The sequence below is a fragment of the Choloepus didactylus genome, chromosome 8, assembly GCF_015220235.1.
Source record: "Choloepus didactylus isolate mChoDid1 chromosome 8, mChoDid1.pri, whole genome shotgun sequence".
In the NCBI taxonomy this organism is placed as follows: Eukaryota; Metazoa; Chordata; class Mammalia; order Pilosa; family Megalonychidae; genus Choloepus; species Choloepus didactylus.
This window is the reverse complement of record NC_051314.1, coordinates 83508227-83535757: the sequence shown is the minus strand read 5'-3', so window position 1 is coordinate 83535757 and position 27531 is coordinate 83508227. Positions and strand designations below refer to the sequence as shown.

Below are 27531 nucleotides of genomic sequence, written 5' to 3'. Positions count from 1 at the left end.
CATTTTCTGAGTTTTCTGGGAGAATCTGCTCCCCTGGGGACAGGGAGGGGCCAGGAACACACAGGAGAGCAGCCAAAGTCTAACATTCTTTCTGAGGTCAGTTTCTTCCTGAGTTGTCAAAATAAAAAGAAAAACAGCAAATTCTACGCATCTTACAAAAATAAGAGGCCTAAAATATTAAACAAGCTACATTTCTGGGATTTCCCCTCAAAAGCAAACAAAAAACCCCTTCTTTGGGTGTCTTTTTTTTTTTTTTTTTGACCCCCCCACCCCCACCCCCCAGACCCAAGGTTTACTCTGGGCAAGGGATAAGGGGATAGGAGGGAACTCCCTATCCCCTCTGCCGCCACCTCTGGACCTCCAGATCTCCTGTGAAGAGACACTGAGGCCTTTGAATGAGAGACAGAAGGCAGTGAGAAGCATTTAAAAACAGGGAGCAAGAGACAGAGGGAGGCTAGAGAGAACGGGATGGAGAGACAGAAGCACAGAGGGTGATAGATGTAGAAATGGGGGAGGGAAGGAGGAGTAAAAGAGAAGGGGGGGGACACAAAGCAATAGGGAGAGAAAACAAGAGAATGTAGAGAAAGAAACTGGGTGAGGGGAGAGCTATTCAGACAGCAAGGAGACAAAAGGATTGTGGCGAGAGAGCAGGAGTTCCTTAGTCCCGGGGTGCCAGCCCATCCCGGGTCTGCCCCACCCGCAGGGAGGAGATGGCTAGCTTCTCGTCCACAATAAATAGGAAAAACCTGAGTACACGGCGCACACGGCATCTATCTGCCTAGCAGAAGCATTTTCCATCCCACGGGAAAAAAAAAGTCCACCGGCAGGCCCCCCTCCCCCACTCCACATTCACCACTCTGGCACCCTCCCAGCCAGGGCTTGGTTAATGACACACCTCCTAAGCGGAGAAAGCTGGCGGCAGGGCCGGTGGCTCCCGCGCACTCCCCCGCAAACCATCAGTGTCCGGAGCCGTACATTTTGTCCCACTCCACGAACGAGTCCAGCTCCTTGGGGGAAGCCCTAGGGCCCACCTTGGCTAGCGCCGCCTCCAAGTCCTTGTAAGAAAGGGGGCGCTGCAGCCCCGGAAGGCCCGCCCCGGCCGCTGCCTGCTGGCACAGCTGCCCCAACTCGCCCCCTGAGAAGCCCTGGGTGCCCTGCACCAGGGCCGCGAGCTCCCGCTCGCTCAGCGCGCAGCCCTGCTGGGCCAGCGCCCGCTGCAGGATCTGCCCACGGGCCGGACTGTCAGGCAGGGACACGTAGAAGCGGAGAGAGAAGCGCCTGCGGGTCGCCTCATCCAGGGCGGCGGGCCGCGAGGTGGTACCCACTACCAGCACGCTGTCGGCCCCCGTGCCGCAGCCGCCGTCCAGGCAAGCCAGGAGCGGCGCCTGCAGCGCGCTCGCGGAGGCGCCGTCGTCCCGCGCGGGGAGCAGCACGTCCAGCTCGCTGATGAGGATCACTGCCGGCGGACGGCAGCGCGCAGCCGCGAAGGCGGCCTGGAGGAGGCGCGCGCCCTCTGCCGCGCCCGGCGCCGCCAGCACGGCACCGCGCAGACGCAGCAGCGTGGCGCCCAGCTGCGTGGCGAGGCAGCGGCCCAGCAGCGCCTTCCCCACGCCCCGCGGTCCGAAGAGCAGCACGGTCCGCGGCGGGCGCGCGCTGCCAGCATAGGCGGGTGGCCTCAGCAGGGGCCACACCAACTCCTCTTCCAGAGCCGCCTTGAGCGCGCCCTGGCCTGCCACGTCTGCCCACTGCACTGGGGGCCCGCAGTCCACCAGCTTGCTCGTCACCAGCTCCAGGGACCCCGGGTCCACTCCTTTGGGAGGCTCCCCCGAGGGCAACGCGAAGCCCCCACGGGGAGCCGGCGCCGGGGCCCGCTCTGAAAACTTTTCAAAGGGCTCGAGTTGCGGGCCGTAGACTGGGGAGCCTAGGACCTTGATGGGGATGCCGCCACCGTACTTGCCCGTGGCCTCCTCCGCGGCTCCCGGCGGCTTCGCCCGGAACCCGTTGCCCCGACACTCGCCATTGTCCGCGGCAGGATAGGAGGCGCCGTCGGCCATGGGGGCCTTGGCGGGCTCGTAGACATACTTGCGGTAGCGGCCCTCTGCGCCCTCGTCGGCGGCCTTGCGCTTCAGCGAGACCCCGGCCTCCGCGCCCGGAGCTGTAGCCTGGAAGGTGTAGGAGGTGGGCGCAGGCCGTGGCGGCGCCGGCGCGGGCAGAGGCGTGGGCGCCGCCAGGCCCGAGGTCAGGTAGGGGCCCGGGGGCGGGCCGGGGGGCGGGGGTAGGCCAGCGTAGCCAGGCTGTGCAGCGTAGCCCCCCGCGGGGTAGTTGTACAGCGGCCCGGAGGGGCCGTAGCCCGGAGGGGGTGGGGGCTGTAGAAGCGCAGCCGGGGGCGGCGGGGGCAGCGCAGCGCCCGCCTGTGCGCAGTAACCAGGTGCCAGGTACCCTCCGCCGTAGCCCGCTGGGTACTCTGGTGCGGCCGAGGGGCCCCCGCATGCATTGCCAGCGTAGAGGGGTTCAGGCAGGTTCCCGGCTAAAACCGGGGAGCTCCCCAGACCTCCAGAACTACCCCCAGTGCCCGACTTGGCTCCCGGGAGGCCCTCGTGGAGTGAGGCCAAGGGATAGGGTGGCTCGGGCCCTGGCCAGGGTTCGGGGTCTCCCTTGGCACCGTTGAGGAAGGCGGCATCGCTGTAGCCGCCCAGGGCCGGGCGCTCGTAGGGAGAGTCCAAGACCCCCGAGTACTTCTCCGCGTAGCGCTTGAGAAGGTTGGAGGCAGTGAGGGCGGAGATATCGTCGTGTGCCCAAGCATAGTGGCAGCGCTGGCGACCCCCCGGGGGCAACTCCAACTTGTGGGCCGGCGAAGGGGTGGTAGAGGAGACGTCCAGGTGCTGCTCTGGCCACTGGTTGAGGGGCTGGGCGTGTTCCGGTGTCCAGTGCATCTTTGACAGAGCTGCAGGCAAGAGATAGCGACCAGTGAGGTACAACAAAGCCTGTGAATACCCACTGACTACTGGCTACGGGACCCCTTAGAATGCAGCTTGGGACAGCCTGGTTTTCTAGAACCCTTCACCTACCATCTCTGAGGCATCCTCCCTCCAGCCACCAAATACCTAATACTTGGCATGTCCCTCATGTCCCAGGATTAAAATTATCTGAAAATATTTTCCTCAGAGCCAAGAGGGATCTGGAAATTCCTTGCACATGTTTGGAAGGGCCCTAACCCCACCTTGAAGGCAGTGATTATTATTTTGTCCTGGCCACATGAGTCAAGCCCTCATAGAACACATGGTCCTTACTGGCAGGCTTAATGAAGTGAAGAGTCAGGCAATGGTCAGGACACTCCAGACTATCCACATGTACAGCCCTGGAGGTAGGGCCACAGCAAACCCAGATGGGGCTCATTCAGTAACAGATGTTTGCTGCACACCGGCTATGTGCTAGGCACTCCAGAGACACCAAGCTTATGTAAGGTGGGTGAGGCCTGCCTGGGTCTCCCACCCTAGGGGCCCTGCAGTTTGATTTTCCCCAATGCTCTGTTCACTTCAGCCTTGCCTGAGATTCCAAGGGCCCCTTTGGGCCTGAGATCAGAGATGCTGTCTGTGGCAGTGCCTCATCCCCTGGGAAACCCGAGACTGACCCAGAAGCATTCACTTTTTTTCCAGTTAATGTCTCTTAACCACTGCCTGACACGTCAGGGCACTTGAGTTCCCAACCCAGCTCTGTGCTCACCGGCTGTGCGCCCAGGGCAAGTGCTGCCACCTGCCACTTACCAAAATGTGGCTCACCACAATACACGCAATACAAAAAGATCACTTAGAATAGAGAAATCACATTTCAGAGAAGCCAGGGGAAAGTTAGTACACAACAATGCTTGTTTCATGAAAAGTGGATCTCAGATTTGTCTCTGAGATTCCCAGTAGCCACAAACGGGGAGACATGATCAGACTCACTTTGCAAAGGGAAAAACAACTATTACTTGAAAGAAGCAAATATTTTCCTGGCATGCAAATCATAGAAATGTTTTTCTATGGACCTCAGGAAGCACAACTGTGAGATGTAATAAGCAACGCCCTCCTCAGCATCCCTGCAGTAAACACAGTGGAAGTGTTCCACAGCTGGTTCTTACAAGTCCCTCAACACCAGTCAGGTTTTACCAAAACACTGGTCACAAGGACTCAGTGCCTGGGGAACAATGCTTCCCAGGCATGTGGCTCTGATGGATTCTGGGATAAAATCTCAAAAGACTAAATCGGCCTATGGCATATAAGAGAATGGTTTTTGCTGATGATTATTTTTCAAACCCAACCTTTGGAGAAGACAAGATTAACCTCATAGATTCAGTATTTTTTGTTCAACAAATTTTTATTGAGCAAATACTAAGTGCTGTGCTATGCATGGGGGCAGACTGAAAGATGAATAAGATGGTTCAGCCAGGTAGAGGAGACAGACGACATCCTGGGTGAATGGTGAGAAAATAGCGACATGTGCCAAGGACTCTGAGGCTCAGGAGTGTGCCGCTCCTGGCTGAGAAGGCCTCATCAAAGAGATGGAGTCTTTACTAGACCTCGAAGGGTGAGGGACCAAGTTGACCAGACAGGCTAGAGGGAGCATGACATTGACCACAGAAACAGCACCTGCAGAGGTACAGGGTACAACGTATTCAGCAAGCCAGGGCTGTGCTAGCCCATGTGCTCCTCCCCCTTCCTCAAGACACTGTATTGCCACCTTCCAGAAAATTTTCATCATAAATAGATCTATAGTGCCTACAATGTGAAAAGTGCCCCCTTAGAAATAGGACTTGTGTGCAGTGCACAACCATACAGGCCTGAAGGGAGCTGCAAGAAATATTAGGTTATCAGAGTCTGGGGTGGAGGCAGGAGTGGTAGAAGATGAGTCTGAACATAATTCAAACCATTTCTCAACTTTTCCATAGTTGGCCTTAGTTGCAACAGCTTATTAACAGAGCCACCACCTTTGTTGATTCTCATTACCTGGTTGGGTGCTTCCTGACATGTCCGGGGCCTCCAAAGTCCTCAGCCATGGCCTTGCCTTCCTCCCCTCCCTTCCCCCACTGACAGCAGGCTGGGGGGAGGTGAGGGGATGGAAGAGGCTGCCTCTCTGCCCTCACCTCCAAGCCAGTTATGGCCCCACCCTGTGGTGCACTTGGACTTACGGCCCCTTGCTCAGATCCTCAGGAGCAGAGACACCTGGTTACCAGGTCTGCTTGCAGCCCAGCCCACATGCTCCTGGCACTCAGCCTCTTGCTGGGGTCTCCAGGAGGGCTCTCTCAGCTTACCCCAGGAGAAGGACCCCTTACCTCCCTCCAGGTTCATAGGTCACGCTCAAGTCCCATACAGGTGTGCTGGAGGTGAGCAAAGGCCCCAGGGACATGGGGGCAATTTGTGACTTTTGAGTAAAGTTAGTTTGAATCCAGGCTCAGATACTGTATAACTGTAGGCAGGTCACCTGACCTCAGTGAACTTTGATCTCTCCATCCATTAAAGGACAAAATATATGGGGTACAAAGTAGTAGGTACAATTAAGAGTGCCAGCAGTGACCCAAGCCTTGCTGAGTGACCCTGAACAAGTCACTTCCCCATAGGGTTGGGGGAACTTGGTGAATGTCTGCAAGCGAGGTTCCTTCCAGCTCGGATAGACCAGTCCTCAGACCCTTTCCCAGCACCCCAACCAAGCATGGTGGCAGAGCCAGCCTCTGTTCTATGCTTTATATGAACCATCTGCTGACCCTCACAACAGTTCTGCAAGGTCAATGCTATCAATTATCATCATCCCCATTTTATAGATGAGGAGACTGAAGTACAAAGAACTTAATACATTCCCAAAGTCACACAGCTATTAAATGATGGAGCCAGGATTCCAACCCTAGCAGTTTGACCACAGAGCCCCTGGCTTTAACCACTGGATAGCACTGCCACCCCGGTCCAGCTCTTTGTTCTGGGCAGCCAGGGAAGAAGGCAGAGCCCGATACAGTGAACACCAATGCTCATCACCTTGGGCCTATCAAAATAAATTTCCGTATTTGCCTGGGAATGTGGCTATGCCCCAACTGCTGTGTATTTACCCTTCAAAACTGCAATTAGAAGCACATACCCTGAGGGGATCCCAGGATGTCCACAGCCCCCAGGCAGGAAAATGTGTGTCCTCACCTGCAAAACAACCCGAGTAAGCTGTCCCTTTCCCTGTAAACTCACCATCTGCTAACCATACACACCCCTAGGCTGGGCAGACAGTTTCTCAATTGGGTTTTGTGACCTTCCCTGGTGGCGGCCTGTATCTGGAGAGAATCGCCATCTTTCTGTGACCGCCCAGTTTGGGGAGCACCCTTGCTCCTAAAGGCAGCTCTTTCTCTGAAGACCCTTGAAGGTCAGGAGCCGTCACACACATGAGGAAACTGGAACCCCACTTGAATCCACCCCACAGCTCACAGTCCTTCAAACTCATAGGCAACAATGAATAGTTACAGGAAGAATTACTGGATAGAAAGGTAAATAAATAATTCCTTAAAATCCCTCCCCTCAGGTCAGTGTGGTGGTTCCACAAAAAGCTAAGTAGGTGGGGGCCAACCTTATTATGTGGTATGTACTTGGAAGATCTGAGAGCAGAGACATGAATGGACATTTGCACATTGGTGTTCATGCAGGCAGTATTCATGATTTGCAATGGGTGGGGGTGGCCTAAGGGTGCAATGACTGAGGAACAGAATGGTGAAGTGTGGTGTATGCATGCAACGGAATATTGAGCAACTACGAGAAGGAGTGAAGTTGTGAGACACACAAGGAGGTGAATGGATCCTGTAGACAGCATTTTGAGTGAAGTATGCCAGAAATAAAGGCAAACACTATAATGCCTGACCAATATGGACTAACTACAATGTGTAAACTCAGAATTGAATCTTAGAACACAGTCTAACAGGGGAACGATTATTGTAATGGTCCCTAGAGTGTAAGCTCTTACAGCAGTCAAATCTATTCCTGAATTGTAATGGCTGTCTCCAAACTCTGAGATGCTGATCCCTTTGTGTATAACCTGATTGGTCTCTGGAACAATGGGTATCTCTGTGACACCTGAAACTCAGAGCTAGAGCTCGGCAGATATGAATGTCAGTATTAGCATATACAGCAAATGTTTAAAAAAAAAAAAAAAACTGAAAAAGAGCCCAGACTTCAATTAGTGACATTAATGAAGCAGATCTGGTTAAGACTAGGGCAAACCGGGCCAAAGGGTAAAGGTCAAAACTGACTGTGTTTTAAAACTTCAACTTCCATGTGAGACCAAAGGAAGAGATGTCTATTTGGTGCAGGATCTATATTTTCTAAACAGTATAACGCTACAGTCAGTTTGTTCAAACACCACAATTACGTGGAACTTTGAATAGGAAGTGAGATATGGTAGGTTAGTATAGGTTAGAGTGAGATAGTAACACATCCCAAAGTAATTTGGGCAGAGAATAAAAATATATTTGCAGACTCCCCCCCCCCCTGAGGAGCTGGGGAAAAATGCAGAAGTGTTGGGCTTCCTTACCTGGACTGATGCTGATGTTGTCACAAACATTGAGGACTGGTGGTTTGATGTGCTGAGCCCTCTATCATGGGACTTGCCCTTATGACGCTCATTACTGCAAAGGAGAGGCTAAACTTGCATATAATTGTGCCTAAGAGTCTCCCCCTGAGTACCTCTTTGTTTCTCATATGTGGCCGTCTCTCTCTAGCTAAGCCAACTGGGCAGGTGAACTCACTGCCCTCCCCCCGACATGGGACCTGATTCCCAGGGGTACAAATCTCCCTGGCAACACAGGATATGACTCCCAGGGATGAATCTGGACCCGGCATCATGGGATTGAGAATATCATCTTGACCAAAAGGGGGATGCGAAATGAAACGAAATAAAGTTTCGGTGGCTGAGAGATTTCAGATGGAGTAGAGAGGTCACTGTGGTGGACATTCTTACACACTATATAGATAACACCTCTTAGGTTTTAATGTATCGGAAGCTGGAATTAAATGCCTGAAACTGTCAAACTCCAACCCAGTAGTCTGGACTCCTGAAGATGATTGTATGACAGTGTGGATTACAGGGGCTGACAGTGTGATTCTGAGAACCTTGTGGATAACACTCCCTTTGTCTAGTGTGTGGCTGGATGGGGAAAAGGACTAGATGAGGAATGGGGTGGGATGGGGGGAATGATTTGGGTGTTCTTTCTTTTATTTTTTATTCTTACTCTGTTTTTTTCTGGTGTAAGGAAAATGTTCAAAAATAGATTGGGGTGATGAATGCACAATTATATGATGGTACTGTGAACAGTTGATTGTATACCATGGATGATTGTATGGTATGTGAATATACTTCAATAAAACTGAATGTAATTTAAAAAAAAAAAAAACCCTCCCCTCATTTTTGGATCTTTTCCAGAATTGACCAGATGAGAAGTGATTCAGGCTTCACAACTGGCCAAAATGCTCATGCACCAATATCCCCCGTGGCCCAGCTGCCCTCACGTCCTCTGGGTGCCTAACCAGTCCCCCGCAGCCCATGCCCAGGGCTCTCTGTGAATTGGGGCTGGCCCAAGCCAGGTTTTAGTCTCCACCCCCACACCCGGTTGGAGCAAAGACCATGAGCTGAGGGTGCAGACTCGTATGACCATGGGCAAGATGCCTAACCTCTCTAAGGTTGACTTCATTTGTAAATCAAGACAGTCGGTTTGCATGGGTGGACTTGAAGGTTCTCTTTTGCATTAGGAAGTCTTTAAAATAAACTTTATACAGGGTGATGTGGAAAGGGACCCGACCATGCGGTGTTAGTAACCCCCTCCAGCTCCCCAAGGAGGCCCCTAAGACACCCCCAAGGCCCTCTGGATCTTATAGAAATTCTCCGATTCTGGATTCTATTACCCATGGGAGGGGGACGTGGGGGCTGGGCCAAGCAGGGCTTGGGGGCGGGTGGGGGAGAAGGGGCAGCTGTATGGCGGCTCGATGCCTGTATGGAGAACGGCTGAAGCCGCCTCCTGGACAAGCCTCCTCCAGGCTCCATTATCTCATTCTGGGACAAAGGGGCCTGGAGTGGAGAATCCCATTGTCGGGCCTCCGTATGGAAATCTCATTAATCTATTCACCAAGGCTCCCACAGGCCTTTTGTCCAAGGCTTTTTGTCTACTGCTTACAACTGGTACCCCGGGGGGTCTCTGGCCGACTGGCAGAGCTTGAACAGGACTGTGCCCCCTCCTTGGGGCCCCACCCCCTTATGCCAACCCCCAGTTACCACGGTGTGTGAGGGGGTACAAGAGGTCTCCAGAGGACTGGTCACCTGCCACAGCTGACGTGCCCACCACACAGGGGCCTCCTCCCTGGGTCCTGGGCCAGAGAGAACATCCCCCAGCACAGCTGGATCCTGCCTGGAAAACTCTGGTGCTGGTTCAGGGCTAGCCTGGGTAGGGCTCAATAAATGTTTAGGGATGGATAAAAGGACGTCAGAGAGGCGGCTGCAAAACTCCACGTTGTCAGGGCTGCAGCCCATTTTTCTGCAAGTATACTGTCTTGTTTCCATCTCTCATTCCATCCAGGCTGCAGACACTATAATGATATCTTCAGTGTGCCAGACACTGTGAATCAGAAATGCAAGAGTAGATGAAACTGCAACCCATCCTCAGACTTTATCATCTAGTCAGGAGGATAAGGTAAAAGTGGTCAAGGCCGTAAGAAATAACCAAAAAAAAAAAAAGTGTTCTGGAAATTCAGAGAAAGTTCAGGCTATTTTTGGCTAGGGAAATCAGGGCAACACCTGAACTGGGTCTCTGAAGATGGCAAGGCTTGGAGTATGTGTACCAGCTTGCAGCCTGACTTCACTGAGGTATCAGCCAGAAGCTCCATGAGAAAAGAGGGAAGAACTAGAGCTGGGCAGGCGGTGCTGGGCGCGTCCATGTGCGTTAGCTCACTCGCTCCTCACAACACCCCACCAAAGTTGGCATTATTTACAGATGATGAAACTGAGTCCCAGGGAAGTGCCCAAAGTCACACAGCTCTCCGGAAGCAGGGCTGGGACCAGAAAGGGGCCCTCATCCCTCAGGGCCAGTGCTTTTCCCACCTCCCCAGGCTGTGGTAAGGCAAGAGTTCAAACTGAGGGCCAGGACCTGGTCCCCAAGGGGAGCAGGGGTCTGCCCATGAGAACCCAATGCTCTCACTGTCCCTAAACCCATTCTTGGTGCTGGAATAGGGGTCAGGGAGAGGGGTGGGAAGATGAGGATGGGGCTGCATACCATGAGCTTCCAGGAGTGGGGACAGTCAGCAGGACAGGTGTGGTCATCCTTGTCAGAGTGATCTGTGCGTCTTTGTTGCAAATTGTTGTTTACTGTCTGTACAGGCCTCTCTCATGCTTCTGGGGGAGGAAAAACTGGCCTAACAATGCAGTGCAAGCCAGCTCCTCCACCCCCCCCCCACCATGCACAGGGCCTAAAAGAACCCTCCCCCCCAAAATCTAAAGAGTCAGCCCTGCTCTTTCAGCCCTGCAGGCCTGTGCTCAAGCAGTTCTATCCATCTGGAATGTCTTGCCTGTGCCAACTATCTCTCTATCTCTTTCCCATCCTTCGAGGCCCTTTTCAAGCCCTGCTTCCTCTATGCATCCTCCCTGGCCACCCCAGGTCTAATTGACCCCTTGCCTTCTCGGGAAAGCTGGAGAAAGTCTCTCCTGGCAGCCAGAACAGAAATGTGCTCTTCCTTTTGTGCACCAATCCCATTCAAGGACATGGTCTGTCAATTCTCCCCTCTCCTGCTAGATCAATTTCCCCCCTCTATCAGATCATTCTCATCAGCCACAAACATGCGGTTATTTCTCCCATCTTTGGGGGGAGAGGAGAGTCTTAGTCCCCCTCCCAGATCCTATTTCTCTCTGCTTGCTTTTTACCAAAAAAAAAAAAGGGGGTGGGGGATGGGGGGGGTAAAATTTGTCTCCACTGCTATTTCTGATTCTTGTCTTTCCAATCTCTCTTGAACCCATTCCAAGCAGACTTTCCCACCCACCACTCCACCTAATTGCCTTGCGCGAGACCACCTTGTTAAATGTGATCGTCAGTCCTCATCTTACTGACTCAGCAGCCCTTGACTCAGCTGATCACCCCCACCCTCTTGAAACACTTCCCTTCAGTCCCTGAGCCCAGGCTCTCCAGCCCCCACACACTCCCCTCCACTGCCTCCCTCACTTCTTGTCTCCCTTGCTGCCCTCTCATTCCCCACCCCTCTAGATCCTGGAGGGCCCAGGGAACAGTCCTTAGAGCCCTTGTCTTCCCTCTCCACGTTAGCTCCTTGGGTCATCTCATCCAGCCTCTCTGCTTCAACTACCAATGGTACACTGATGATCCTCAAATGTTTCTCCAGCCTGGATTTCTCCCCTGCACTCCAGACCAGTGTCTCCAACCTTCTTCCTGACATCTCCACTCAAACATTTAATCAACATACTTAACATACCCAAAATCAAACTTCCTATTTCCCCAACCTACCCCCCCAATCTACCCCTCCCTGGGTTCTCCATGAAATGGTAATTCATCCTCCATAACTGTTCAGCCCAGATACCCTCAGGTCCTCCTCACCTCAGACCAGCAGACCAGATTGGCCCTGGATTCAAAATACAGCCCAAGAGCAACCACTTCTCACCACCTGCAGTGACATACCTCACCTGGATTCTACAGTGGCCCCCTAGTGGACCTCCAGTTTCCACCCTTGCCCCCAGCCACCCATCACCACTCCCTACCCCCTGTCTATTCTCAATACAGGGGCCAGAATGATCCTTGAAAACATGTCAGCTCCTGTCATTCTACCAAGAAGCTTCCAGTGGCTCCCATTTCACTCAGAATAAAACCCAGAGTCCTCACAGTGGCCTACCAGGTCCCCCACGATCTGCTTCCGGTACCTCTCTCCTCATCTCCCTCCTGCCACTTTCCCCTCGCTCCTCCTCTCCAGCTACACTGGCTTCCTTGCTGCTCCTCCCAAGCCAGGCAGCTCCCATGTCAGGCCTTGCTTGCTCTGTGCCTGGAACACTCTTTCCCCAGATCTCTGCATTGCTTGTCCCCTTGCTTACTTCAGGTCTCTCTCAAATGTCACCTCATCCAACACTGTCCCCTCAACCAGGCATTCTCTACTCACTCATTGTAACCAGTCGGTTTATTGTCTGTGTGCACACTAGAGTGGAAATTCCATGGGAGCAGGGACTATTTCATTCACTGTTATATCCCAAACACCTAGGATAGCACCTGGCACACAATAAACGCTTAATAAACTCTGTAGGATGAATGAATGAATGAATGAATGAATGAACAAATGAATAAAGAGAACTGAAATTGCCTCTATGTTCAAATAATGGAAAAATTCAGGGTGACTAAACCACGCATGAGACGGTAAGAGGTGAAGCCAGGGAATAACTCAGGATTGGATAGGGGAGGGTTACCCAGAAGGGGCACTTGTGTCTGTGAACACCAGGGGAAACCATCCAGCCCTGATCTGGCTGGAGCTGAAGGGCATCCAGCCCAGCCCCAAAAGACCCTACCTGGTCTCCTTTTTCCATCTCCCTCCTCTGCCTTCCCCTAGTCAGGCCTCTGTGAGAGTGGACAAAGGGGCGATGGAATTCCCATCAAAGGCCACCGGACACATGGTAAAGAGATCAGGGCCCTTGGGATCCTGCTTCCTCGAGGTGGTGAGGCCGCCCCGCCAGTCTGGCTCCTCTCTGTGGTGGGGGCTGTGGTGGGGGCTGTGATGGGGTGGGGGGCTCCGGCCCTGGCCTCCTCATATGTCAAATGCCAAACGGCAGGAGGTCAGCCTAAGCAAGGCCGGCCAAGTGACCCCCATCTGGGTGGTGTGTGCACACTGGGGGGAGGGGAGAGTGCAGAAATCCCTGCCTGTGTCCACGGTCAGGGCCACAGCCAAGCTGTGACCATCTGTTGTCATCTTGAGAGGCCAGGCCAGGGGTCCAGGACCCTTGTGGAATAAAGTTCCCCTCTTTCCCAGCCTTCTAGTGTTTACAAAGAACTTTCCTAGCCATCATTTGGTTTCATCCTCACAACTTCCCTGCCAGATAAGCATCATTCTCCTCATCTTACAGAAGAGGAAATGGAGGCTAGAGAAGGTTATTGATTCCCCCAAGGTCATGACAGCTAGTAAGAGGGGAAGCAGAGACACTCAGCCCATTCTGTCAGCTTCTCCCTACCCTAGCCTTGGCAAAGGTGTCTGGGAGCCAAACACAGGACCTTCATATCAGGCTCAAATAATCAGGTCTTCAGGGCTGGCCTCTCAGGCACAGCCCTCCCACCCATCACTCAGCTCGCCACTCGGCTCCAGACCAGCCCTGCCACATACCCTCCTCTTCCAGGAAGCCTTCCTGGACTGACACCCCCAAGGAAATTCCCAAGTTACTCTAGCATTCCATATAGCCACTCCTTTCCCACCTCGGACTGTTGGTCTGTCCCTGGCTGTTTGTTTCCCTTGAGGCCCAGGGCCTCTTAAGGGCAGCCCAGTCACCTAAAGGATTAGATGATTCCCTAACTGCAGATGATCCACACAGCATTTCTATTTGGGGTGACATGATTTTCTGCTCACAAACTAGGGAAGGAGCACAGTATGTGGGAAGAGCTCAAGGTCACATAGCAGGAAGTGGCAACTCTGCGATTTGGACCCAAGAGGCTGCTTTTGGTCCCTGAGCACAGCTTCTAATCCTGCACTGCCCGGTATGGGAGCCACTGGCCACATGTGGCTATTTAAATTAATTGAAATTCAATAAAATTTAAAATTCGGTTTCTCAGTAGTTCTAGCCACATTGCAAGCACTCAAGAGTCACACATGTAGAGTCTACGGAATTGGACAGCATAGATACAGAGCATCTCCATCACCCAGAAAGTTCTATTGGACCTCGCTGTTCTAATCCCTGCTAGGGCTCAGTTCTGCAGAGACATCGCAGTCCTGACATCTTAACCCACAGCAATTGGAGACCTCCGTGGCTTTATCTTGAACTCTGATAGAGTCTCACTTCTTAAGACCTCCAGGTAGACTTCCTTGAGATTTAGAGCCATCTTTATGGTTTGACTGGATTCTGGCTTCCCCAAAAACCTGGGTAAGGGGGATGGCCACCTCCCCAGCAGCCCAGCCTGTCCTGCCTGCCGCCCTCAAGCTCAGGGCCAGAGAGGAGGGGGCAGGCTGAAGAGAAGGAGAGGAAGGTAGGGCAGTTTGTCATCTGACCCTCCAGGCTGCGCTTCCCACCCCCATCAGCTGCTCGACACCCCTCCCCCACCCCTCCTACCATCCTCATCCTCATCAAATCCCAAGGACAGATGGAGCCAGCAGGGAGGAGAAACATGACCACAGTGAAAGCCCTCTCAAGTGGTAACAGAGTCTGGGGGTCACAACTGGGTCCCCTGAGGCCTGGCCAGTCCCTCATGTCCGGCCTTTTTGTCTGTCCAGGCCAAGACTAAAGCCAATCTCAGTGAGGGGAGGAGGGATACTTAGGAATCTTAGGGGGAGATTTAGGAATCTGTAGGTGCTGGATTTTATTCCAGCAGACACAACCCCAGTTAAAAATGCAGTCACTCCTGTGGTCACTCATCCATCCATTCTAGACGCAACAAGAGGAGGCTAAGGTGATCGAGAGGTCTCCCTAACCACCTTGGCCAGGTACGTTCTGGGCCGAAACCTCGTTCCAGGCCTAGGTGAAGATCCTTTGTCTCTGCCCAGTGGTCTGAGCAGAGTGGACACCCCTCGGCGCCCCTTCCCCGCAAACAGGCGTATGCACACACACGCACACCCTCCCAGCTGCCGCCAGGAACACCCCCCCATGGTCTCAGTGGCCAATCATAGCACAGAAGGGTAAGTCCCACTGCCTGGAGGCCCCCAGGGACTGTATTAGCACATTTGAACTGCTCAACCTGCAACTGACAAAGCCTGGGGCCTTGGGAAGAGACAGCAGGAAGGGTGGGGGGCCTTTGGGGAGCCATCCTCCACCCCACCTCCCAGGGGAAAGCCCAGGGATGGATTAAGCTTTATGGGGCACAGAAGAATTTGGGGGCCCCAGCTCCAGCAGTGAATAAGTGATCCATAAAATCCCAATTTACACACTCACTGATCAAACAGCCCATCTCCTACCCCAGGAGGTTAGGGGTGGCTCCTGTGTGTCCCTACGCTCGCAGCAAGTCCTGCAGTGCCAAGAGCTGGACATAGGAAGCGGATTCTCCTGAATTGCAGGCTTTTTGCAGACTCAGTCCCACCCCCAGTCACCAGGAGTGGCATCTGTCCCCAGGGCTTGAGGACCTGCCCGTGGCCCGGGTGATCGGGCTGCCTCTGGAGAGCAGGGTGTGCCTCGCCTGGCGGCCATCTTCCTCCACCCTCGGTGAATAACAGCTCTTTTTCTCTCCCGCCCTGCTGCCCTGGGGCTGCCAGGGCTGACTCCAACCTCATCAGAGCGGCTAATCACTTTTCCAGCTCTGAGGCCCTACCCTCCTCCTCACCCCTTTCTTTCCTTCTGCCCCTCCATGTTTTCTCTTCACCCTCCTGGTGCTGTAGCTACTGGGGGGTGCCCTGAGCCCTCTCCTTCCACCACCCCATCTCACCCCCGAGGCTCAGCAATATCCAGGAACACAGTGGGGTTGGGCACAGGTTCTCCCTACACCCCCAACCCATCTCCTTGTGGAAATCAGGTAGGGAGAACCCTATTCTCAACTTCAACACCCCCTTATCTTGTCCTCCTCCTACCCAAGAAAACAAAGTTCATCTAAACCCTACCTAAATTTTGTTTACTTCACTTAGCCTGCCTGAAATTTCAACAACAGAAATTTCCAGTTAACATGCATTCTCCTTTAAACCAAGGGTACCTCTGGGAGCTCCGAGCTATCAGCCACTCACCCCTCAATGTGGATTATTAGCAAGGCTGACTTGCTCTCTCCCTCGTGCCTGCTTGGGGCTTTACAGGCAGCGCAGCCCCCCTGCCACACACAACTTCTAACTAGGCACCAGCTCCGTTGGGGCGGGTTAGGGATGGACCTTGGCTCCTGGGCCCTGGGAGAAAGGGCAGAAAGGATGGGATAACCCTATCTTTGTGCTTCCCGGAGGGCTCTGAAGGGCAGGCAAGGGGCTAACTCCCAGAGGTCACTGTGTTCTGGGTGGGTGCTTGAGCGCCACAATCTCGTTCAGTCCCCACAGCAGGCTGCTGGCAGAGGGTCCCTGTGGGAGTCGATCTCCAGTGGAACGCCCTCCTTCCCTTCTTCTCCCCTTTCCTGGCCTTCTCTGGCTGCTCCCAGAGCCCCAAACGCAGCCTGGAACCATTAGCGACTCCAGTTAGACGGGCATCTGAGGGCAGTGAGGGTGGTGGTACTTTCAAGACTAGCTGCAGGGAGGCTGGGGGCTGGGGCAGGGCAAGGGGGCTCTCCAGGGCCAGCAGGGTCCAACGAGCTTGAAGCATTCCAAGAGGAGAAGCTGCAACTACCGATGGCCTGCTGGACCCCAAAGTGGAGGGTGCCACCCTGTAGGAGTGAGCTCACTGTCTTGCCCCTGACCTGCTATTGGGTGAGTCTTCAGAGGATGTTGTGAGGACGGGGCCCACCACCACAGAAAATGCAGTCTGAGTCCCAAACCATGCCCTCCTCCCAGGATGTCCTGGCCTGGCCACCCCATCCTCTCCCCTGGTCCCTCTAATCTGTGTCCTGAAGCATCTCTCACCAGCTCCTCCTTCACCAATAGAGGGAGGAACCCCATGGCCTGGCACTGCCCCCTTTCTGCCACCCAGAAACTGCCCAGACAAGGTCACCATGTCCCTGCTGCAGGTCCCACTTGAGAGTCCACCATGCCCCAGGCCCAACTTCATCCCAAGCCATTTTCCACCATCCCTGGGAATCCTGTGGGCACATTTTGGAATCTGCAGGTGAGAATGTGTAGGATTCCCTGGGGGTCCACCAAGACCTGAGACTCAACATCTCTGCCACGGATGAACATCTCTGCCTGCTCTCTCCACAGTCCATCTGATCACCCAGGGTGGAAGCCTTGGGGCCCCACGTCACATCTCTTTGGCCATGCCCATCTGATTGATCACTGAGTCTTAATGACACTCTCTCTCAAACAACCCACAGCTCCCGCATCCCCACCACAGCCCAATATCTGAATTCACTGCCTCTGCTGTCTCTCCTCTTAACCCTTCTGCACGGCCACCATGGTGGTCCTTCTATCTAAAACAGAGAATCACCCTCCACCTACCAGAGGGCAAGCCAAACCCCTTAGCCTAACACCAGAGGTGGGTCAGTTTGTCCTTCCTTCCAGCCTCAGACCCTGCCATTCTGGCCCCTTCTAGCCCCTGCAGCCACATCAGCCACATCCTCTGGGCCATACGTGTTCCCATTTCCAGGCCTTCGCTCATTCTGGGCCCTCTGCCCACAATGCCCTCCCTGCAGCTTGGCAGCTGGGGCTCCCCCAAGCTAGACTGTCCCTTTGACTGTCAGGCTGTTCGTGGCTCCCTCTTTGATGCTCCCAGGCCAAGCCCCAGGCACCTCTGCCTGCCACTCAAATGGCATATTTAGAGTTGACATCACCTGTTAATCTGGGCTCCCCATTCCCTTCCCTGCTCAGACATCCCCTGCCTGGGAGCCTTTGTACAAGCCGTTCTCTAGCCCAGCAGCCACTTTCTGCTCCCTTTCCACCCTGGCCTTTTCCCTCCCAAAGTCCCCTCCCTCAGAAAACCTGCCCTGAGGCTGCAGTGGTGGAATGAGCCTCTGGAGCAAGGCTGCTCTGCATTTTCTTTACTATAATAATTACTTTTGTAAAAGATTATTTTACAATCGCTGGAACATGCAAATTCATAGAGACAGAAAGTAGATTACAGGGTACAGAGGTGAGCGTAGAAGTAGGGAATGGGGAGTTAATGCCTAATGGGTACAGAGTTTTGGTTTGGGGTGATGGAAAAGTGTTGGTATTGGACGGTGGCCATGGTAGCACAATATTGGGAGTAGGATTAACACCACCTAACTGTGTACCTGACAGTGGTTAAAATGAGGAATGTTAAGTTGTAAATATGCTACCACAATAAAAAATTAAAAATTAAAAATTAAGTGAGAAAAAAAAGATTATTTTGCAAACTGAAGGTAAAATGATTTGCAGTGACCCCTGTGCTCTGCTCCAAATAGAGTCATCTACCCTCCCCGGAGCTCCCACTTCTCACTGGAGCAACTAGCACCAGCCATGTACTTGTGTCAAGCAGGAGCTCAGTGAGGTGGCAGGCAGCCGTGGTTACTATCCAGTTCAGGCACCACTGTTATCCCAGGCTGGGTGAGATCCCCCGAGGACCTGACTCCTGGGGGTTCCACATCTGGGGCCCCTCTCTCCTCGGGGCTTGGCCCTGCATGGGCCTGGAAGGGAGGATGAGCTCAGGCAGCCACAGGTGGCTTTCACAATCAGGTAAACCTGTGACTGTCTTTTCAAAAATACTTTTTAAATGCATAAAATAAAAATACTTGGGACTACAGAGGAAAATAATAGCAGTGGAATACAGTTCTATCCATGAACTCCTCAGGGGTGGTGGACTACAGGTCTCAGGCCAAGAGCCTAGAGCTCCCCTCTCTGGGGTCCCACAACCCCTCTCCCCCCACCAAGTTTGTGATCCAAGGTTGAACTGAGTCAGTTTGGCTTGAACTTTAAGGTCTGGGTGATCCTATGTGTTCCCAGCCCCAAATATGCCCCACCCCATGCAGGGGGGTGAGGTGAGAGACACGGCCCTGCAGGGCCCAGCCTGACGAAAGGTGAGGAAACAGGCCCAGGCAGCCCACCCAGGCTGAGCTGCCTTGACCCCCTCCTTTCCCTTTCCCAGCCTGGGGGTTGCTGAGCTGAGTAACTCCAGCTATGCAGCCCAGCCGGTCTACCTAGGCATGAGTGGGCAGAGCGGTCCCCGAGGCAGTGGTCCCCAGACCCGCAGGGCCACAGGAACAGAAGGAGAAAAATTGCTAGGAAAAGGCTGAACAATCACAGCAATTCCTTATGTCTGCCTGCTTATAGATGGGATTCCCAGGAACCTCGAAATGCACCAAGCACTGCTAGCATCATCCACACATCAGTTCATTTAACCCTCACAGTGATCCTAGGAAGCAGGTACCACTGTTATTCTCAGGTTACAGATGAGGAAACTGAGGCACAGTTAACTTGTCTAAGTCACCAAGCTAGGACATAGTGCCATCAGCCAGGCAGTCTGGCTCCAGTCTATATTCATGACCCTAGAGTCACTGTCCTACCCTGAGGAGCCCACAGAGCAATCTACCTAGAGAGCATGCCTACAGGAGTGGGGTTTTTAATCTGGAGAGGAATCCTGAGGACCAGACTCTCCGGATAGCTGAGCAACTGTCAGGTGGCAGACCAGGCAGGGCTGCCTCTCCTCCCTCCCCCAAACCCTCCATCCTCCTCTAAGAGGTAGAACATCCATGAAAGACTTTCGGCTTACTGCAAGAACTGGGCCTATCTGCCTGAGAATATGTGGATTTTCTCTAGAAGTAATGAGCTCCCCATCAGTAGAGGCATGCAGCATCAGAGGCTGTCTTTACTGGGAGGAGCACACCTAGGCAGGTTGAATGGCTCTTCCCCTCCTCTCTGAAGGGTGCCAACCTGCCTGGCCCTTGTCAGAAGTGGCTTGGGAAATTTTCTGGTTCATCTCCACTTGGTTGTCTGATGGACATTGCAAACCCAGTAAGTTCAAAACTGAACTATTGGCCTCCCCTGAACCCGATGCTCCAGCTGCCTTCTCCATCCTGTTGAGGCAGCTACATGCCTCCCAATGTGGGGCTGAGATCCCAAAACTCTGGCATGAAGAGGGCTACAATGTGGAAGATGGTGACAGAGCATGGCTGTCCCAGACAGGACACAGCCCATCTGAAAAAGGAGCCCCTTCCTGGAGGAATGAGCATCCAGCCACTAATGAAATACTGTCTCTCTAAGGAGCTGGGGTGGGGAGTCCCTGTGCCCCACAAGAAGCCAGCAGGCAGGCAGACTGGGGAGGGAGGGGGGGACACAATGCAGGGGACTGATCCCACCAGCCTGGAAAGCGGAACAAATACCCCCAGTCTCTCAAGCATCCAAGGTGCCACATGGACCAGTCATCGACTTGTCCTCCCATCTTCTCCCAGCTCATGCACCTTCCTTTATAAGGGGCTCAAGAGAGTGGAGGTGGAGGTTACCTGGAGATGTGGACTGAACTGTTTTCATCAGCAAGTTCCTTGAGAGCAAAGAGAGGGTACACCAAATTTATTTTCAGTGTTCCACTGTTCCACCAATTCCCTCCAGAGGAGTCCCCAGGCCAAGACCCCTTGGTGCTGCCTCCTGCATGCTGGCTTGTCCCCAGGATCCCATGGGTGCCCAGGGCAGGCAGGCTCCAGGGACCTAGCCTTAGCAGGGGCTGCCGGAGCCAAGGGCTTCTCCCCTGTTCTGAAGAAGGGCCTGGTGGGCCCAGGATGCAGGTAAGTGGAGAAGAAGGGCTCAGAGGTGCAAGAAACAAAGAAAACGGGCCCCAGAGCAGGCAGCTGACACCCCAGGTCTTCAACCCACTTTACTCCAACCCTCAATGCCCACTCAGCACCAGGTAGATTCTCCCTAAGCAGTGGTCCTTGTGCCAGTTTCTTCTGCTAATTCCCACAAACACAGCCTCTCCCAGTAAAGTTCAACCTCCTCAAGGCTCCCCTGTTGGAAGGCCCTGCTGTCATATAACTAGTCTTCCCTCTTAAAGTTGGTCCTTTTTCAGCCCATCCTGTATACCCTCCAAATTCTGAGGGTGCCACTCCCCAACTCACACGCCCTCTGTGGCTCCCCTCTGCCCAAGAAATACAGGGAGAGTGGCCCTAGAGTGTAACCTGACCCTTTGCCTCTCTGTCTTGTAAGCTCCTTAAAGGTGAGGCCATATCAGAAAATAATGGCTGTTGGTTGAATGGCTGGCTGGATAAAATATCCAGAGCCTGCCACAGGGCACTCCGAGGGTGCAATGAGGGTAGCCACACTTCGTGCCAGGTGCCTGCAGCAAGGCAAACAGCGCCAGGGCTGGAGTCATCCTCTGATCCTCCCTGGCCATGTGGAAAGCTGAGGGTGGTTAAGGGAGATCCCAGGGGTGAAAGGTGCCCAGTGAGTGTTGATGGAGTCCTGACGACTCCGGCTGGGCACCCGCTGAAGGCTGGCTGGAATGCACCCAGGACTTGCTTGGTGCTGGGACACAATAGGTGCTCTATACAGGCTTGTTAAGAGTAAACGCAGCCTCTTTGTCACATCTTCCCACCCATCCCAGATCAATCCCAGCATTGGGCTGGGTGGTGATCAGGTGGCGTGAGTGTGTGGGGCAGTGAGGGGAAACAGAGGAAGATAATCCCATCCCCACCCCCCCACATCTCATGGGTAGCCAAACTGGTCACACTGTCCCCTCACCGACCTCCTGACCCTCCATCTCTGCCCTGACTCTATTTTGGACCAGTAGGCTTCAAAGATGGTTTGGGACAGCACTGCCATGAGCCAGAACTTTCACACATGTCCTCTTTGTCTCCTCGCTCCTTTGCTGGGAGCAGGTTTTCTCGAGAGACGGGATTCCAAATCACTGGGTGGGTCCCAGGAGGAATTCATGTATTTCAGACCATTTGAAACCAGGGCCTATGTCGCTATCAGTGAGTGCTCACATCCCCATTTCCTGGATGAAGAGATTGAGACTCAGATTATCACTTGCCCAGGGTTACATCTGATTAGTGTCAGGGTCACAGCAACCCAGGACTTCCGCCCACCCCCCCACCCCCCGCCAAGGTGGGGGCCATGATTGGTCCTTATAAGATGGGGACAAGCCAAAGCCCCATGAAGGAGGCCCAAGGGCATTGCCCAATCTCCAGTTCACTGAGAACTGCCCCCATCCAGTCCCCAAGATGAATTCCAAAGGCCCGCACTGTCCAAACGTCCCTGCAAAAGGCAAAAAGAGCAAGGCGTCCAGGCGGCCCCCTTCGCAGTCCCTTCCCCTGGCCTGACATATCAGAGAAATGTCAGCAGCTACAGCCCCGAGCACTTCCACCTGCGTTTTTGGCCTGACCCTCAGGGACCGCAGAGTCATTCAAGACTGGGACTTGGGCTCCCAACTCCTGCCTCATGTAATCCTCACAATCACGCTTACGAGGTTGGCACCATTCTGGGTCTTATTTCCCAGATGAGATGGAGAATTTAAGAAGTGTGTTCTACATGTTGACTAGGATTCTTCAAGACATTTATGAAAATGCTAGGGGAAGAGCTAGACTTTCTTGCCAGTTCTCCTTGTTCTTGGGGACGAGGAGACCCTAAAACAAAAACATCCCAGACCATCCTCTCTCCAGGCCACATACTCGGAGACGAGATAGCCGGCCTAGACGCCAACCCAGGCAGTGTGAATCCTTCCCACTCGAGGGCTGGCCCGGTGTCTCAATACTCTACCCCTTGTTCCTTGGCTCATGCTGTCTCCCTTTCAGTAGTAAGGCCATTGAGTATGGAGGCCAGGAGACCCGGGCCACAGGCCAGACTCTGCCCTCAGCACATCAGGGGGGGCTGGACTGGGATGGGGGCTTCTTAATGTGGAATCCCCGTGGGCTTCAGAGGGTCAGAGAACCCTCAAACAGAATGCAAAGTCTTGTATGGATTTATGGAAGTGCCTTTTTCTGGGGACAACTTTCACCAGTCCCTCCAAGGGATCTATAAATCAAAAAAAGTTAGGGACCACAGACTGGGTCATCTCTAAGGCTCCTTCCATCCCTGGAATTCTGGGGTTATATGCATTTAAACCTAAATTCCTCTCCCCATCTGTGCCGGTTTGAATGTGTTATGTCCCCCAAACACCATTATCTTTGATGCAATCTTGTGGGGCAGACATTTTAGTGCTGATTAGATTGTAATTCTTTGAGTGTTTCTTTGGAATACGCCCCACCCAGCTGTGGGTGATGACTCTGGATAATTTCCGTGGAGGTGTTGCTCCACCCATTCAGGATGGGTCTAAGTTGATCAGTGGAGCCATATAAATGAGCTGACATAACAGAAGAAACTCAGTGCAGCTGTGAGTGATGTTTTGAAGAGGAGCTACAGCCAAGAGGGACACTTTGAAGAAAGCACAGGAGCTGCAGATGAGAGACAGTTTGAAAATGGCTGTTGAAAGCAGACTCATGCTCTGGAGAGCTGAGAGAGGACAGATATCCCAAGTGAAACTAAGAGTGACATTTTTGAGGAACTGCAGCCTAGAGAGGAACCTCCTGGGAGAAAGCCATTTTGAAACGAACTTTGGACTTTGGAGCAGACACCAGCCACGTACCTTCCTAGCTAACAGAGGTTTTCCGGACACCATTGGCCATCCTCCAGTGAAGGTACCCAATTGCTGATGTGTTACCTTGGACACTTTATGGCCTTAAGACTATAACTGTGTAACCAAATAAACCCCCTTTTATAAAAGCCAATCCATCTCTGGTGTTTTGCATTCCGGCAGCATTAGCAAACTAGAACACCATCCTTCAAGACCAACTAGACTGCTGCCTCAGAAAACTCTAATTTCTTGCTTCTTTGCAGTCCAAGGCCTTGGACCCACTCCCACACTCCTTGAAGATGCTCTCTGGACTTGATCTCCCTCGTTAGCCCACCAGCTTCCAGAAGGGAGCAGGGCCAGCCCAGGGCTGAGATCATAGAAGATTCCGGTGCACCCATGGTCTGCCTAGAGTGGCTTTCCCCTGGCAAGCCCAGGGGCTCTCAGGGTTGCAGGCTAAGGTGTGCTGGGGCCCCAGGTCCACCTCTCCCCACCATGGCCCTGGAACCTCACTGAGCCATGCTCTTGCAGGGAACCTGGTTTTCATTAAATTGAGTACAGGAGTCATTAACTGCCAGCCAAGTCAAAAGGAGGCAAAGTTCTACTAGAAGACACAGGGAGAGTGAGGGAGGCCAGCCTGTTCCCCGCCCCGGCTGACTGACCCGCACTGATGGGGGCAGAGGAGGGGGTGGAAAGGGGGAGAGGCTGGACTCCTCAGGGTCCAACAACTACAGCAGCAGGCGCTGGGGGTAGGGAGTGGGGGGAGTCTGAGCGCAGATAATAAGCAATTGTTAATGTGATCCATATGGGTCCTGACTGGCCTCTCTGTTTAACGGGATGATAATGGCAGGGAAGGAATGCTGCTCTGTGGGGAAAGGAAGGGGCAAAGTCCTCCCCGGACTTGGGGAATGGGGGAGGGTCTGGGAGGAGGAGACCCACCCAGGGGTCTCCACCCACCCAGCAGCACAGAACCATTTGCCTGAAAGTGGCCAGACTCTGTGCTTTGCCAGAACCTTATAAAACCTCGTTTAGTCAGCCAACAAATATTTACCAGGTACCCACGAGGTGCCAAGTTGCTGTGCCAGGCCCAGTGGGGGCAGGGGGCAGGGGAGCAGGAATGCTTCCAGGAGGCAAAGCCTAGTGTGGACCCAACCACAAAAGCTGGAGAGAAGCACAGGTGCAGGACTAGGAAAACACAGAGGGAACAAGTGACAGAGCTGGGGGCTCTGGGGAGGTGACATGGAGGAAGCGTGGCATCCGAGTTGAGCCTTGAAGAATGAGGAGGTTGTGGAAAGACAGGACAATGGGGAAGGCATTCAACTGAGGGAACAGCAGGAGCAAAGGCAGAGAGGCGTGAAATTGCGTGGAGAGAGTCTAAGTATTGGCAATAAGGCTGCAGCCCAGCCAGGGGAGGGGAAGGGAATTTTGCTCCATAAAAAGCTGTGGCCACCAATGACCAGGAGGAAGGCAGCGCTTTGGTAGAGCTGGGTTTAGTGTGTCTGACGCTAGTAATAGATTTTCACTGGTGAACTCTTAACTTCTACCAAGAAATAAAATGGAAATTTTCCTACTGAAATTTTCAAAGCCCTTCTGTTATGCCTACATTGGTCTTGGGATCCAATATTTTTAAAAAATTATTATTTATAGAAAGAATCCATCTCTCCATATGGACTCTTGGGAGATTGTTCTATAAGCTTTAACAATGGTATGAAGTTGCAGGGTAAAGATGGGACATGAATATGCAGTAGGTTTATTATCTGAGGTCTCCTGTGACTTCTGTGCCTTTTGTCATAAAGCGTAAAGTAAACTTTCTCAGAAAAATAGGAGGAAGAAGAAAGCAGCAAGAGGCCCCGGGAACACCCGTCTCCCCTGCCCTCCTCTGCACTGCGAAGGGAACTGTCCGCTCAGTGGATCACGTGCCCAGCTCACTACCAGCCACAGCCAGAGAACCCCCCAGGGCCTCGGGGGCCACAAGCATCCCCGGGTCTCTCCACCCCGCTCTTCTCCTCTGGGTCCCCTTGGGGCATGGGGGTTATCTGGGCCTCACCAGGAGCAGATCAGTGCCCCTCATAGCTAAATTCACTTTGGCCCAGGAGAGCTTTCTCCCTCATAAGATATTGCAGCGAGGGCACGCGGGTCGCTCCTAACAGGGGTGGCTGCTGCGGACACCAATGGAATCAAGGGAAATAAATGAAACGAAACGACGTTAAATATGGGGAAAGGGGATTTACGAGGCCTGTCATCCCGTCGCGCACAGCCATCCCGGCAAGCCCCGCCCCTCTCCGCGCCCTCCCCGGGAAGTCCCGCCCCGCCCCTTGCCCCGCGGCGCTCGCGGCCCTGGGGTACCCGCGCTGCAGATGGGTCCCGGCCTCACCGCAGCTCCGAGCTGCCCAGGCGCCGCTGTCCTTTAGGGGCTAAGGCACAGTAGAGAACAGCGTTTGCTCCCCGGCTAGGAGGTTCGGGGAGGGGGCTCCGGGGAACTTCTCCATTTCCAGGAGACATGCACAGCGGTTGAACGCTGGGTCTGGGGCACCCATGGCGGGGTCAGAGTTCTTTGGACCGTGGCATCTTCTGGCCCACTCTAAAGCCGAGGCACTCCATGAAGAAGGCTCCGGGCCCTAGGAACAGGGAAGGGGGGCCCCAGAAGCCCGGAATGGGGTTAGAACCGGTTCCCCACTCCTTGCTGCCTGGCCGAGGGCAGAAGCCCGCCGCAGGCCCTGCGAACGACAGCACGAACATTCTTCCGTCCTCTATTCTCCTCCAAATTAGGTATCCATGGAGACAAGGCCAGGCAGCCTGACAGCCCCACGGCCTAATCCTGATTTAGTGACCGTCCCTTTAACAGCCCACCCACCCGTCCACCCACCCCTGTGCTCCCGGCCGACGCTAGGCGCGGGCTCCAGGCCACTCACCCTCTCCCCTGCGCAGACCCCTTCCCTGGCCTCATGCGTCCAGGAGAGGTACGGGGACTGGAGGGGCCGGGGAAGGGGGCCAATATTTGCTGAGCGCCTACTGTGTGCCCAACACCCTGCGAAGGACCTGCTAGGGTTCTTGGCTTGTGGAATGTCAGTGTAGACCAGGAGAGGGCCTTCGGAGTGGGGAAGTTGAAAGGGCTCTCTAGAGAGTTAGGAGCCCGGGGGGTCTCCCTTCTAGCTATTAGCCCGTGAGTGAAGAAGCTAAGTTCAGCTTAGCTTGTAACACCCTGATTCTGGGCTGGGGACTATGCTCTCCGGGGTCAGAAGAGAAGAAATGAAGGGGACATGTATTAGGGGCAGAGGGGTGCGAGCTGGTCTCAGACTCCTGTCACTGCCCCGTCATGATGCTGGGGAATCTCCGGGCCAGGAACCCAGCCCCCACCCCCTCCCACACTCAGGGGCCGCTGGACAAAGACCTGACGAGTAGGAGGGGCCTGCGGACCGGCCCTCTGGCTCCGGACACAGGATCCTTCTGGGACCTGAACCCACAAATCGTGGCTCCCCAACCCCCAAGCCGGCCGCCCCCCACTCAGGCCCCCAGAGCCGACAGTTCGCTATTGCTGCGGCCTCAGCACTGGAGGGGGCGGGGAAGTGGACGCCTGTCGGCGGCCCAGCGGCGATCCCCTTCTCTTCCAGCCCCAGCCCCCCGGGAAGTGACCCTCGGCTCCCACGCACCGGCTCAGGTCTCTCGCCGGCCTTGCCCTCCGACCCCCGTCTAGTTGAACCCCGCGACCCGCAGCCCCCGCCCCTTCTCTGGCCCTCGCACGGCTCCGCGGAGGCGGACAAAGCTCCGGACACCCCGACCGAACGGTCACCATCCCCTGACCCCGGCCCACCCGCGCTCACCCGCGCCTGCTCCCGCCCGGGCCCGCGGTCCCGTACCTCGGCATCCCGGCCGGGTCCTAGGTGAGTGTCCGCGGCCCGGGGGGGCGTCCGGCCCCGGGGCCGGGGCGGGGGCGCGGGCCGGGGGCGACAGGCCGAGGCTGGGGAGCAGCGGCGCTCACCATCCTGGAGCCGCTACTGCTGCGGTTGCTGCGGCCGCCGCGGCCGGGAGCGGGACTGGACAGTGGGGGTGGCCGGACAAGGGGCGGCCCCTGCTCCCCCCGCAGGCAGGACCCCTCACCCCCGCCTCCCCTCGCCCGCCCCCATCGCCCTCCCTTGCAGGCCCTCTCTCCCCTCCCCTTTCGCTGCTCCGCCCCTCCCCTTGTGCCCCTCCCTTCCCCCCAACTCCCGCCCCTTCCCTGGCCCCCTCCACCCCAGGCTCCTGCCCCGCCCT

General features: G+C 54.4%; 1 protein-coding gene across 3 annotated transcripts; it reads right to left on the bottom strand.

Moving 5' to 3' along the window:
* Positions 1-301: 301 nt before the first annotated feature.
* FIGNL2 (fidgetin like 2) lies at positions 302-27322 on the bottom strand. Of its 3 annotated transcripts, none has more exons than XM_037848165.1 (2): positions 27138-27322; positions 302-2944 (listed from the first exon to the last, which is right to left on the bottom strand). In XM_037848165.1, exon 2 carries the CDS (start codon positions 2931-2933, stop codon positions 957-959), a length of 1977 nt encoding a protein of 658 aa, XP_037704093.1. In that variant the 5' UTR covers positions 2934-2944; positions 27138-27322; the 3' UTR covers positions 302-956. The 3 variants fall into 3 exon arrangements, 2 of the variants coding, with proteins under 2 accessions (XP_037704093.1, XP_037704092.1); XM_037848164.1 differs by lacking the exon at positions 27138-27322 and adding an exon at positions 6106-6149; XR_005218563.1 differs by lacking the exon at positions 302-2944 and adding an exon at positions 9766-10383.
* Between the last annotated feature and the right edge of the window lie 209 nt (positions 27323-27531).

Coding starts and splice junctions, on each gene's coding strand:
- FIGNL2 (XM_037848165.1), bottom strand. CDS start 2,933: ATGCACTGGACACCGGAACACGCCCAGCCCCTCAACCAGTGGCCAGAG.